The 15536-nt window shown below is 38.9% G+C and overlaps 1 protein-coding gene across 2 annotated transcripts in view; it reads right to left on the bottom strand.

The window, feature by feature from the left end:
* CDK14 (cyclin dependent kinase 14) overlaps positions 1-15536 on the bottom strand; it is a gene marked incomplete at both ends in the record, with an annotated part of 247792 nt that overhangs the window by 93484 nt on the left and 138772 nt on the right. For both annotated transcript variants that reach the window (XM_084260301.1, XM_084260302.1), the window contains one exon: positions 8435-8497. In XM_084260301.1, coding sequence (XP_084116427.1) covers positions 8435-8497 — 63 coding nt within the window. The remainder of the gene's footprint in view (positions 1-8434; positions 8498-15536) is intronic.

The following is a 15536-nucleotide window of genomic DNA, read 5'->3' on the forward strand; positions in this document are numbered from 1 at the left end:
GTCTATTCAGCATCAATCAATACCAAATTCAGCCTTAATAGGCCATCAAATCTAAAAATACCAGTGAAAGAAATCCAACCCTGGACACCTCACCTCATGCTTGCAACCAGTGTGCTTCTCCCTGTCACCCAGAGGATGTTACATGCTTCTGAGAATTACTGGCTATTTACAAGGGCAAAAGGAGGCAATAAATCCCCACAATACAGCCTTGGAAATAAACACAACCAAGCATAATGGTCAGTTACATCTGGTTTTATTAGATTGTTTGGGACTTTCAGTTTTAAACCATTAAGCTAGTAAAATATCTGGTAGTATGTATTATCACAGAAGCAATGAGAATGTCTCTGTGTGACTTCTGCCAGCATATCAAAAACTCATCAAGCACAATCTTTTTTTTTTTTTAATCACTGGTGGTTTGCTGTTCTTCTCCCTCCTCCCAGCCAGGATAATACCTATGAGATAAAATACAACTTTTCACTTCTAAAAATGTCCCGGGGAAATACTGAACTTTTGGGTCACAGCTTTGTAGACTCTCCTGCTGAAATTGTTAGAAGAAATTCCAGGAAAAAGTTGTTGACTTGTGATGAATTTGCATCCCTAAAAATAAAGGATCCTATCTGAATAAAAAATTGTTATCCATTTCAAACAGCATGATTTTCATGATTGTAAGCAGCTTTATCTCAAGAAAAGGTTCTCCTGTCGGACCTCCCTGGAAGCAACCAAGTTCTCTCCAAAATAATTTTAAATTTTAACTTGTTCCTGCATTTCTTACATGAGAATATTACCAAAAGACAGTCACACAGAATTGCACACAGTACAGCCACTGGGAATGTACATCATATCATTACTTTAAAAAAAAAAAAAGATACTAAAGCTACAATTTTTTTTTACTTATTTGCAGCAGAACTGCAAAGGAAAGAGATTGGACAGTGTTAATTTCCTAACTTCTATTCACTTTGATGTTCTTTTTAATCATTTTTGTCCCCTCTGGGTACTTCTACAGTCATTTGCAATGAGAAAGGTGTGCTTAATTAACTGAGTATAAAGACATTCCCTTACGATCAGTTATAGTCATCTGCTAATGTTCAATAAGCGGAAGACTCAGATTTTTTTTTCTTCCGAATGGCAAAAGTAAAAATAAATTCAATTAAATTAAATCTTTTCTATGTTGCATCAGTTCACTCCCATGCTGAACTAGGTCAGGCTGGCAATTTGTGCCTCACCAATTTTAAAGACATTGGAAAAAGTGTTTTCTTCATCTCTATAATATCTCCATGTTTTTTGCTGTATGTGATCCATGTGGATCATACAGACAATAAATTACACACGCACATGCTCCTTTCAGTTTGGAGTTCGTAATATTTCTCAGTGCAGTAAATATAAAAGTGACATTCTTCTAGCATGAATTTTAACACACTGATAAAGATTCGGCATTTACTGTTCACAGTTCTACATATTATCAAATCATTAAGTGACAAGACTGACAAAGTAGAGTGAAATGCTGATGCCATATTTAATGTCTGATAACTAAAAAGTCTAATTTAAATAATCAATTCTCAATGCCATGTGTAAAAGACAACCTTAATACGGTATAATGTTATTCTGTCTGCTCTACACCTGCTTGTTCATTGAATGAGGAATGAAAAATAGCAGCTTCTCAACCACATTAAACAGCATCATTTCCTACTTAGCATATCTGTTGAGATATATTTTTAATTCAAATCTACACCAGCAGCATCGCTAATTTCAGTGAGTAGGAGAGAGAATTCACAAGGATGATAGTAGCTTGATTTGTTTCTAGTAAGAAGATTAAAAGGACCATAACAATGTGCATTCACCTTAGATTAGAAGTGCTTTCTCCAAACTCCACTGAGTCAGTATGATAGGTGAAACAAGACAGGAAAGTTCATCATAATGGGATGTATTATCATGTTTTAATTACCTAATTCCTGTGTACTTCAGTCTATAGCAGTCAAACTTCTGGTCAGACACCTCTCATTACACACAGCTGCTCACATGCCACAGCCTTCCCTACATCACGTGTAATCACACATTTGTCACATGCGGATGCAGGACTGGCCACGTGGGTCAGTGCACGCCTGCGACGAGAAAGGGGACCACAGATCTCTTCACCATGCAACAGAGGCTTATACAATCACAGGATGGAAAAAAGAAGAGAGGCACACTAGGGTGGCCTACATTGATAACACAACTGTAACCTAAAAACCAAAGCACTTTTAGCATACTTTTCAGATCCCATACTTCACTAACAAACATATGTTTTATATCTCACTAATAATTAATGGAGCTAATGCTTAGCAAAAGCCAGTACACAATGCTCTGCTACTGCAGACATTCAGGCAGCTGCACTTCAAATGCAGTAAAAGCCTCACTCACATGGATGGGATACAGGAGTTGCCTAATCCTTCGATGTTCTGAATGCTTCTCTGCCCTCTGTGCTTCAGATTAATCTAAAGCTCTAATCAGCTCAATGATAAGTATTTATGTTTACAGAAGACATCAGATGACAACCACTGTATGCCTTTGACTCAGATAATTTTCACATTAGTCATTAAATGCAAAAAATTATTCATCTGACAAACAGATTCAAATTTAAAAACTGCAACCATTAGTTAGAGACAACGTTCACAGTACTGCAGGATGGAGAGGAATAAAAGAATACCACAAGTTTTTAAGTGCCAGAGGTTTCTCATAACATCAGATACTGTTCAATGTATTTCAACATTTTCAATTCAACATGAACTTCATCTTGCTTAGGAGGTCAGTATTAAAACAATCATTTAATAAATCAAATATTTTTAACATATCTGATTTAGGATTTTTCTTTTTTTTTTTTAAACAAGAGTGCTATAAAGTTGACTGATGTCTTCTTGAGCATTTAGCACAGAAAAAGTTGCAGCATCTCGTTATGTTTGAATAATTTTTATTATTTACATTTCTTCTAAACTACTTTTATAGAAGTTTTAAGACAGAAACAGTTTTCTGCTGAAACTAAGCATATTTTTTACAGAGATTATTGGGCTGTCCTAGGAAACTTAATACCTAAATTCCACTCCACACTTTGGCACATACATTACATGTGACCTTGACAGTCAGCTATTTTCTCTGACTCAGTATTAGAGTGATAAAACACATTTTTAAAGGTTGTAGTGGGGGATAAGGTTTAGCTGGTTGAGGTTTTGCTTCAAAAATATCCATCAATTATGCATAGAAGACTCTTGAGCCCTACTTCCTAGGAGCAAGGAAGGCTCAGAATTGAGATGGGCAAGAATTGAAGTCCTGGGAGAAGGCTGAATACTCCTGTTTCCTGCATGCAAAGTTCAACGATAGGGTATGCCTATTTCTTCTTATCACTTTTTGTCCCTGGGAAGAAAAAAGGTGTGCAGAAGATCAAATCAGAGCAGCAGTATTAGATGGAGTAAGAACAGGAAAATCTTCCTCCCTCTGATCACAATGGAAGATAAGAGCCCTCCTAGTTGCCTGAAGTAAAAGATTTTGAAAGTGATTAAGAGACAGAGACAGCTTTTGTCTGTTTGACAGCTTGTTGTCATTCAGGCTGGTGTTGCACAGATTGAGGAATAGTGGGTCAGAGGCAAGTATATTTTGTTTTGAAAAAGATGTTTTTTCAAAGTCAAATGCTTACACAAATCAATATTATCTCTAACAGGGCAAGCAGAGAAAAAGACAGAGGGAAAAAACTGAAGATGCTTTTCCCAAAAGACTACAGCTATTTCAGAGCAGCATCAGTAATCAAAAAGTAAACCAGTTTTCATTAATACCTTTATTTTTAAGGCAGGAATGCAAGCAAAGAAATGCAGGCATGACAGATGCAAGCCTGAACTCCACTTGTTCCACCAGTAATAAGAGTTCTAGAAAAGTGACTCAACTATAAAATAAATGCATCAAAACATAAAGATGAGTTTACTTGCATTAGTGGAAATGTAGTAATATGGAGTAGCAGATGAAGTTAAAATAAAGATTATACTTCAAAGGTCAAAAGAAGTTAAGAAAGCTTTATCAGCTACATTGTCACAGCACATGCTGATGTGTACAAAAAATACTTAAAAGTTAAATTATGAATTTACAAAACAAGAACCATTTATGAAGTACTGCAAACCAAGGCTGAGGAGAACCAAAAAGGCTGGGGGAGATGGGCCTGTACCAGACAGAAGGAAGCACAAATCGGAATGAAGATCATAACAGAAAAAGTCACTGGCAGGGTCAGTTAGCTGATATGACCATTATAATTAGAGATCCTGCTGTAGGAAGCTATCCAGAGGTTTCAACTGAGAGTCCAAGAAGTATGAACTATCTCTAAAGGCAGCAACAGCTGCAAACAAGAAAGCCAGGAACTCAGATTTTGTTAGTCCTGGCTACAAGGGACAGCACAGGGAGAGCCAGGAGCAAGTCTCATACCTCAGTTTGCTACAGCCACATTCTGGAGTTTGGAAAGCACCACACGGTGATCTATAGATCAACTCATCTCCAAGGCTGCAGCAGTAGCTTCCAACAGAAAAATAATTATATGTAGAGCTCTAGGGCCATGTAGAGCTCTAGGGCCATGTAATTAAGATATGTTCCTTGCCTTCAGTTTTGGAAAAAATTGAGAATGATGTCTTCAAAACTAGAGAAGATGAGGCTGTGTCCACTAAAGAGTGACTTACTGATGACCTTTTCTGTCTTCATCTCTTAACTGTAACACCATATACAATATATTAATATATAGTCATAAATAAAGGTAGATATGCAGGTTAGTTACCAATGGTGTAGATAATTCTGTACTTGGAGCTAACACAGTTTGGATAAACTATGGATAGAAACAACTGCTCTCTGCCAATTTCCCTTCTAGCTGACAAAGATGTTTCAGGTACATAATCACATTTATGTCACCAGGATGTTTAGTTTAACATTCTCAGGGACAAGTATTTTAAAAACAACTTTAGATAATAACATCTCAGCTTCCACACAAATTCTCTGAAGGGTTTAAAACTTAATGTTATTAGTAAGACTTGGACCCCCACAGATGAATTAGAAAAGTCTGAAATCATTATGTGTGAATGCATACATACCACTAAAAATGCTAAGCATAATGCTTTAGGAAGCAGTGAGTTTTGTTTGCTTAAACATACTGTCCCAAGACTCCTACATCTGCCAAATGAGACATTCTTCTTTATACTTGCACACACTTCTCATATTCTGCTTACTCTTTATTTAAAATATTTAAGTGACAGCAAACAGCCTATTTGAAACCACAAAGAAAGGCAATGTCAAGCATGACACCCAAGGGGACGGCAATATGTGTGTCCATCAAAGTAATTTAGATTTTATTCTATTTATGGTTCTTCCTCTAAAAGCGAGCCTGAGGGAACAGGCATTGTCTTTAGCTTGTAAATATGGAGGAAATTCAGAAATATAATTAGACTGAGGATGTCCTACATAAACCAAAATGTAAGTAAATAATGGCTTTGATTCTGCATTCCTATAAAGTACTGTTTTACAGACACTACCGTAGAACAGTCTTTGGAAAAAGAAAGATGCGTGATTAGGTGGGTTTGTATTTCTAACAACTGGCAACAAGCCAGAAAGGAGTATCCATCAGCAGGCAATAATTTCCTCCAGAATAAAATTAAAAGGCAGGGGGCCTTTTGTCGTACAGGGAAAGCATCAATGGTTTAATCCCACAGGTTAGCCCCAGAGAGCCGAGACTAATTTATTGCTACTGGAATATAATTGCTCGACTGTAAGGTTTTTTAAATGGATTTAGGGATCACGTAACCAGTGATTCTGAACAAACACTGTCTAAAAGTCTGACTAAAAGTGAAATTCCTGAAGGACCTCTAGCAAGAAGGGGCTGCCAGGGAGAGAAGGCTCATTAACACGGCTCAGCTCAACCCTTAAAATTCAGCTGTAGCTCCACATAAACAACTCTGTGCAGAAGCTAAAACCGAACTAGGTGGCAAAATCTCAGAACCACAATTACACAAATCAACAAATTGAGTACAGCACAACAAAGCATGAAGATATTACAAGGTGCCCATCTTATCTCCTCCGTAAGAAGAGAGGAGCACAGGTTTTTAGTTTTGCATGGTGGTGACGGCCTGGGAGTTGTTAGCATACAGGACGGGGTTCCCTTCTCTCTGCAGTTCCCCTCCTCCCAGCTGAAGACATCACTCTGTTGCGCTAAGCAGGTATTCTTCGCTCATACTTGAGAGCAGGTATTTCACTGAAAAACCCAGGCAGGCTCATTCAGTTTTAAACTGGCAGGTGCTCAAATCATCATGCTATGTTTTAATAATTACTGCTATGAATGAAGGTTTTGCTGCTGGCTTGGCAAGAGAGTCTACTAAATACATACAGTCAATTTCCATCAATGTTATTTAACAGGAAAAAATAATTTAATTGTCCAATGGGATTGCTTATGGTACAAGGGTAGTTTCATTTACTCCAACTTCCCAATGTTTTTTCCAGTTTTCTTTTTATTAATAATTCATCTGGATCTGAAAAAGCTTGAACTAGCAGTACATCAGGATTCTACGCTTGGCTACTCAAAGAAATATTTCTAACATATCCATAAGCTTCAAAAGTGTTGTTAAACACTGCTGTTAGATGGTAAAGATAGCCACAAAATACATGTAGCAAAATGTGAGAGGGAAATGCTGCTCCTGCAGTTCCCTACTCAGCTTCTGCTTTAAAAGACAGGTATCTCAGGATTTAGACGAGTGACGCATTACCAAGCCCAATTATCCATGTACACCTATCCTCCTCAAAGAGAAGCTCACTGGCCCCTGATACGATCAAGAAAAAAGTACAGTTATGTGAATTATGGTGTCTTCTCAGCAGGGAACAATTACAGCTACAAGGACTACTGCATGTTAGATCTTGCGCTGTGCAGCACTGCAGCCTTGAAATAGTCTTACAAATCTGAAGCACCATGAAGAACTTTAAAAGCCAGGCTTAGCTTCTCCCAAACCTGAGAGAGCCGAATGTAGAAGTACCTGTCCAGGGAAATGAAACACCAACCTGTTGTTTTAACAAGCTCATGTGACACGTGAAGCTGTGCTCAGGAAACTTTAGCACTGAAGAAAGCTCTGAAGTTTTAGTGTTTGAGAAGCAGGTCCCACCTTACCCACCTTCAGCCATTTCCAAGTGCCGCACTCAGAGACACTGGGAGGAATCCCATGGACTTTCCCTGTCCATGCTAGCAAAGTATCTGAGTGGCAGTCACACACTAAGAGGATGCCACCTTGCAGCAAAAAATCACGCATTTTCAGGGTTGTTTTGGTTGGTTGGTTGGTTGGCTTTTTTTGGCCCAATATATGCAGTAAGGAAGAATTTTTCTGATTTTTTTTTTTTTTAAATAGATGGTAGCAGTTCTTAACTAACTTTGTATTCTGTATATGCCACTTTTCAGAGAAAGAACACAGAAAATAAATCACCTACATTATAAAACTAATTGACCAGCCATTGCAAAAATAATAATAATAAAAAAAATCTTTCTTCTTTTTAAAATATTTTCTTTTCTTAAACCAGACAGGTCTTCTGAGTTTTCCAGGAAGAAAAAGATTTAATTTTTTTCCATGAACTTCTCAATTTCAAGAAATGAAATACTGGAATAATGCTCTCAGTATGACAAGCAAAAATTTAAACACTTCCAAAGTAAAACAACAATGGAACTGATGTCAAAGTGCAAGACAAGAGTAGCAAATATCTTCTGGGTGATCTATACATACACAACACATTCTGTGTAACTGATTAACTTCCATATGATGCTAAAATAATTTGGCTGACTTCCCAGAAAGTAACTGGATTGAGTCTGTACCAACCTCTTTCCATTAGATCCTGCTAATAAACTCCCACCTTCCCGTGTGATGATTCTCAGTATCTACCTTAGAAGGAATTTATATTTTTTTAAAACTGAGATCAGCTACAAAAATGCTTAATTAAGTGAGCAAAAAAGATTACGGAAAATTTTATATGCTCACATAAAAAGGAGTACATTCTGCTAATATAATTCATTACAGTTCCCACAAACTTGGTGAGTCTACAATGACTTACCTCACTGAAGACCTAGCACTGCAGACTGCAGCCTAAAGCAATTTTCCTGAGGGGTTTTAGGGCACTACTGTCTTAAGAGCAAATGTTTGAATGGAGGGGTTTCCAACACAGTAACAGTGTTTACTTACATATTCCAGCTCTGAATCAATTCTACAAGGGATTTTTTTTTTTTGTGGGAATGTTCAAATAGTTGCATTTTTAATTATTTTTAAAGAAAAAAAACCTTAAAGTATAGTTCATATGCCAATCACTTTCCCTTTAGCAAATAACCAGTTTTTATGAAACAACCAACATGACATTTTACACAAAGGTACTGTTACTGCATTTGCCTTGAACGTGTGCTCTTTTCGACTCTTACCTTCACATTTTCTGGATGAAGCCCTCCAGGGTGTTTGTCCATGTACTGACATAAATCAGTGTGCTAAAAGAAAGTCAGATGGAAAAAAGGGTATTAGTATATGTTTGACCGCAGCAATAAATATCCTTCTACTTAGGTAGAAAAATTGGAAAATAGAGACTTTTTTTTAGCCACATATGCACGTGCACACACACACACTTGTAGTTTATACTCCATTTTACTTAAAAACCTCAGTAACTTGACTGATATGAATATGCACCAACTATAATTTATTTTTTTTTCCCTAACGTCCTGTATATGGTACACTCATCACTTGAATTTTAATATAATTTTATACCTTGTAAAGACAGTATCATCATCATCAACACTATAAAGATAGTATCTGGAGGGAAGAGGAAGAACCTAAAGGGAGAACCATCAAATGCTACTCTCATTATTCATATTAAAACACTGCCTTTCAATATAATTTATGGTGATTCTATACTAAAATGGTTTAGGAAATAGATCTGAAGGGCACCGTATATCAAAGTACTGAATGATACTTTCCAACTCAAAAAGAAGCACATATTGTGCACATGTATAGCTATTAATTACAACTATTCCAGAAAACAGCTTCACTGAACACTCAAAACTTTTATATTCCCTGCAAATATACCATAAAAACTCTTCAGAAAATAAGCAGGCTTGTAATGCATAGATTAATGTTATTTTTAATTAGTAAGTATTTATTTCTTTTACTATGGAAACACTATTTTCTCTCATTTTTTCTCTTGCATTCCTTCACTTTCCTACCAGTCAGCAGGATGCTTTCAGTGAAGTGGCATGTTGCTCCAATTTGCTTGCACAACTCAGCTTCTGGCATTATATTCAGAATAAACAAAGCAAAAATATGCACTAGATTAACTACCAAAAGCTTGGATACTGACTCTGCCTTCCACATCTGGTTTCTGAGCACAGCTGGCAAAAAATCACGCAGCATTCCTTGAAAAGCTACTTGGCAGTACCTGCCTCACATAGAGCCCAACTAAATACAGGCAGTTTTCAAGGTGAGAGTTTTGGACAAAAGCTGCCTTTGACAGGATGGTTTCTCCGTGCGGCATTTCCGAGTCCAGGAGCCATCCTCCAGAGCTCTTTTGCAGAGTTATATGGATACACATCTTCTAAGACACATGTGAGCCACAATCTTCCTGTATAATCTTTTGTTCTGAAGTAATAAACTACGAAAACACACCGTGCGTGTAGTGTTAACGTTGCAATGCCATTAAGGCGCACTGGGTGATCAGGTTGTGCACTAGCACCCCTTTTGTTCAGGAATTCTTAACCAACTTCAAGAGAGCAAGTGCCTTGACTGCAGGAAATCACTCGAGTCCCAAAATGGTCAGTGTGAGTATCACAAGGGCAGAGGGCATGCTCCAACAGGCAAAACACACTAAATGCAACACAATAGAGCTTCTTCCAAAATACAAGCTACACCAAGTAATATTTCAGTTAATAGTTAACACATCAGTTAATGCATTTACAAAGAAAATTAAAAAAATATGTCTCTAGCAGTGAACAGTTACTGTCAGTGAAGTGCATTTTGCATTAAGTCTTTGTTTAGCCTAAAGACTTATTCTTACTTCCTGCAAAATCTTCAGCCACTTCAGGTTCCTGTTCTATTCTCCCAGTTACTTTTCTGGGACTCTATCAATAAGCCATGCCAAAAAAGGACCAGTCATCCTGCAGTACACATCACAGTATTACACACTTTTGTCTTGTTCTACTCCACCAACACCAAAGAAACATACTTCATGAAAGTAATCTGCCAAATTTGTTGTTTCGTTGGAAAAACTTACAGTTTCTGCCTCCTAACCCCAGCGTGAGAGTCTGTCTGTGGCAAAAATATCAGTTTAAATACTGTTACCACAGGTGATGGTTGAAGTCAACTATAAAGTTTGGGGGATTTCCCCCCATTTTATTGGGTCATGTTATTGAAGTGAAAAGCCAGGCTGGTGGAATAATACATTCTTTTAAACTTAAATACAAATATACAAATCTTTGAATAGTGATAATATCTGCAGTGCTTGGGGTAAGTCTAAAGAAAAGCCTGAAATTCTGCTTTAGAAAGCCTGGAAGGGCGAACAGGGCAGTGCTGTCCCATCCCTACTGTGGTGCCTCAGAGAAGCTGTCATGGCCTCCGAACATGGCACATTCCCTAGTGTGGGCTGCTGGAAGGAAAAAGATGCACTTGGGTCATAACAACCCCATGCAGCGCTACAGGCTTCAGGAGGAGTGGCTGGGAAACTGCCTGGTAGAGAAGGACCTGGGGGTGTTGGTTGACAAACAGCTGAATATGTGCCAGCAGTGTGCCCAGGTGGCCAAGAAGGCCAATGGTATCCTGGCCTCTATTAAGAGTCGTGTGGTAAGTAGGATTAGGGAAGTGATCATCCCCTTGTACTTGGAAACAGTAAGGCCACACCTTGAATACTTTCAGTTCAGTTTTGCACCCCTTATTGCAAGGACATTGAGGTGCTGGAGTGGGTCCACAGAAGGGCGGCAAAGCTAGTAAAGGGTTTGGAAAACAAGTCTTACAAGGACCAGCTGAAAGAACTGGGGTTTAGCTTGAAAGAGGCTGAGATTAGATCTTGTCGCTCTCTACAACTCTCCCTGAAAGGAGGTTGTAGTGAGGTGGGAGTTGGTCTCTTCTCCCAAGTAACTAGCAATAGAAGAGGAAATGTATCAGGGGAGGTTTAGCTTGGATATTAGGAGGAATTTCTTCATCAAAAGAATAGTCAGGCATTGGAACATGCTGCCCAGAGAGGTGGTGGAGTCACCACCCCCTGGAGGTATTCAAAAATCATGTAGATGTGTTACTCCAATACATGGTTTAGTTGACATAGTGGTGTTGGACTGATAGTTGGACTTGATGATCTTAGAGGTATTTTCCAACCTTAAAGATTCTATGATTCTATCACTATTTCCCTGTAGTTCAGTCTTCCAGCCTTTGTGGGTGACAGATAACCCACTAGACGGGAAACTTTCTGTCTTCTCCACCATCCACTGATTTCTGTGATTTGCAAGAAGCCAGATGACAGAAACCAGACCAGAGCAGGACAAACCCACTGCTACTTCTAAATGTCCCATCCCTGCAGCCCTAGCAACCCCACCGCCCACTAGCTGCAACTTTCTACTGACCAAAAGCTTTCAAAGAATATCATCTTCAGAGTCACATCACTAGGAACAGCAATAAGTCATCTTTTTATTTCCCATATACTTGTAACTTCCTCCACACATGAACATCAGCGATAATCCTGTTTGTGCTATACATCATTCTCCTTTTGTTCCTACCCCATGGACCAGGATGACTGGTAGCCTTGTATAACCTTCTGCATCAGCAGTTCTGTCCTTCAAAAAACGATTGCTTGCATCTACGTAAAATTCAACCTAAGCAGCAATTTCTGCAGACTCCTGGAAACCTTGCAGAGTCACCTGTACAGCAGTCTTGTGGCATCTACTTCCCCACACACACACATTATAGACACAGAGAAACCTCTACCAAATCTTCATTCAAATTGTAAATAGAAACGGAAAGTCTTTTCTGCTCAAATCTTTCAAGAATTGGCCCTCATAAAACTAAGTTAGAGTCCTTCTCACAAAAGCAACTGAACACTATGGTACCAACTGGGAAAGCAACTTATAAAGTTACATTATTCCATATGGTAAAGCAAAGGCAGCATCAGCTGCTCTTCTTTTCCCAAGGTAGGGACTCAGTGCACACTGAAGTGAATATTCGTATAGCCAGGAAAGCTGACAGTGCTGCTGGGACAGCTATTTCTAAACCTGTTTTCCCTTTTGGCGGGCATGTGTCTGCTCCAGTGGTTGAGTGCTCAGCTGTCACTGAGGATGACAACATGAATGCAAAATTCAAGAAAGCATTAAAAATGAAGAAAACAGCAAACTATCAGTTTTCTAAGAGCATTCCATGAAATTGTTACCATACAGATGAACAGAGAGATTTACTTCACGCTGTATTTCGAGGTAGAAGGCAACATGCTTTCCCAAGTGGAACTTGCTGCAGATACAGCATGCCATACTCTGACACTTGAGTCTACTGCTGTTACCACCTCGATCTAATAAAATACATACCCTACTGGAAAATTCAAGATATAATCACATATTTGCAGTAACATAAAATGATGCTGAAAGAAGGGAAGAAGGCAAGAGACAAACCAGCCCATGCACCTCTCTCCGTCTTTTCTCCATTGTCTCAGAGGGTGAGGACATCTCACAGGGAAGCAAGATCTGCTGGAGATACAGTACAGAGGCTTCCAAGCTATTACAATTGTCACACACATCCTGATCCCATGTGGACCTGGCTAGGCCAATTCCACTTCAAGACAGCTTTAACAACTCTATCAGCCATATTGTTAATCCCCAACACACGTAAACCACCACCAATAATCCCACGCTGACAGAATATATGATATTTTAGCTTGAGTTTGAAATCCCATTAATTCCTACTCTTAACACTCCACCAGTTTACCCACATCTTTATGAACCAATCATCGATCAGCACTCTTTCACTCATAACAGCTACACAAAAACAATATAAATTAAGTTTCCATAAGAAAGAACTCAAAAGATAGAAAAGTCCAGAATTATTGGGGTTTATCCAACCTTTTATTTGTTTGCCCAATAAACGCACATTATGATCAGTTTTTTAATGCACAATGTGATTGCATACTTTCTCCCCTTCGCAGGATTAGGCATACTCACTGAACAGAACAGGAGGCCCTTGGTTCCAGAACAGCTATGCTGTTTTTATGGTTGGGGGTTTTTTGCCGTTCTCACACAGCTTGCAGTCTCTGGCTTATTTGCTGCTTTGAAGGCAGAAATATTAATCTCACAAGCTTTCCTGCTCTGCTTATTGTTACGCTATTTACACACTTCACAAATATGAAAAAAGGCCACAGCCAGCCAGGGGAGAGGTGGCATTATTCCTTTTCATCAGGTAGGGAATTGAAGAGAAAAAAGTCTTAAATATCACTGGTTTGGGCAACTCCATTTAAAGCACTTCAGTTTTGGCTTTTCAGAGTATTTGTCACTATTTTGCCTTCTGTGTTTTGACTGACTTCAGTTACAGCTGAGAGTGTATAATGCTTTTGCAAGGGAGACCGAGAATCTCATGCTGAATAGCAGAAGTCAGTCATATTTGAATTGCAATGACAGCAATTTGCGATGGTGATGTCGATTCCCAAGATAGCAGGGATGGAAACCAGTTCTCTACGGCAGTTATTACCTGCCTTGTCTTGAAGGAATTCTTTGAACGAGGCGGGAACTACAAAATTCACCCTAGTTCCAGCATCCACAAAAAAAAGACAGCCCCCACCTGCCTTCAACACCCAGTCCTCTGCAGAGCTGCAAACAGGCTCTTCCTCAAGGACAACAAAAGGAGATTGCATAGGCAACTTTTATCTTGGTGTCCCTCTAATTTTAAGAACTTGACTTTGCCACCTCACTGCCACAATGTTTTGTGCAAAATCTGTTGTGCTTTAAGTGATCAATTTGATTTCTCCACCCACTACTGCCTCCCCCAAAACCAGCTTCACTTCCTCCAGGGATGCAGTCTACAACATTTGAAGTGAAAGACTAAGGCCAGGTCTCCAAGAGGAGGAAGAATATTGTGATGGCATGCTTCCCCCTCTGCCCCCATGTTTTCCTGTTTATCCTGTTTACATGGATTGGTTGATAACCATTGGTGCTGATTGTGATTTCTGCATCCGTCTCACAGTTCAGGAAGACGGATAACACAATAACCAAGGGTTATCTATGTTAATGTGCCCACCAGACACTGGTCAGTGTCCACTGGCATATACGGGTGGTATGTAAATATGACTTTGAGTCAATCATCTTACTCCATAAATAGTGAGCAGGCCAAGAGCCCTTTGAGCTCTCCTGAGATGACAGCAGGACCTCCCCTTGAAAGGGACACCTCTCAAGGTTACTCCTCAAGGTCGAGAGAATCCTGGCTGCATCAGATCTGCAACAGATCCTTGGTAAGTGAGTTGGGAATAAGTGCACTAACATTAGTGATCTTAGCTAAGAAATAGAAAGGATTGATTGTATATATAATCCTTTAGATATAAACCGTTGACCAAGTCTGGGACTAAGAGTGAATCCAGCCGCACCTAGGCTCCTCTCTGAGCAGGAGTTTAGAAAGCAAGGGGATTCTTTCTGGACCTCATGACTCAGCGGGAGGGTCTCCCTGATAGATTCATCTGACCCTGTTCTCTATGCACTAACTAATCAAAATTACCTTACCATCGAATCTTAATCATTGTCGCGTTTATTACCAAACACTGTTACACCCTTTTGTTTATATCAATAAACATATTATTGCCTCTCTCTTAAGAGTGAAGTGCATCCCTCTGACCTATCCCATCTGCGACAAATATACAAATACAGAATTCTTATGTACAATGACAATTTTTCTGAATCCTGTAACTTGACCAAACCTGGGGCAGTTTTCAAAATACAGCTCAATGCTACCCACAGCACAAAGGCCACCCATTCTCCCATTCTCTCTGGGATGAGTTCTGGCTAGACTAGAGATCACACAATGCCTCCTAGGACAGGGAATAGAAAACACATGCTTAGCTACGCTAGCTCAACCATTCTCCTGTTTCCAAACTGTATGTAGAAGCACATCAGACAGTGTCCATTTTTTACCCAAACTTCAATGAATTTCAAATATTTTCCTCTCTGTGATGCAGACAAGTATCACAACTCCTGCAAGAACATAAAAATGAGGGAAAGATTAAATTACGTATCCTTCATAACTGTTCAGAGTCTAAACTCAACAAAGATTAAGCAAAAATCAAGCTTGAATCGAGAAACAAGAAAAAAAAGTACCAAAAAAAAGAAGAAAGAAAAAGAAAAAGGAAAATGCATGATTGCTCTCTTTACATTTTTTTTTTCACTCACTTCTCCCCTACACCACCAACTACCATGGCAATCCCAGAAGAAGTTTAATTTACCTTATGAAATATAGTCTCTGGGCTCATGTGAAGAAATGAATTGGGGTTTTTCTTCAAACATCTGGCAGTGTATAAATGTGTGAAGG

The sequence above is a fragment of the Gallinula chloropus genome (assembly GCF_964237585.1).
Source record: "Gallinula chloropus genome assembly, chromosome: 2".
NCBI classification, from domain to species: domain Eukaryota; kingdom Metazoa; phylum Chordata; class Aves; order Gruiformes; family Rallidae; genus Gallinula; species Gallinula chloropus.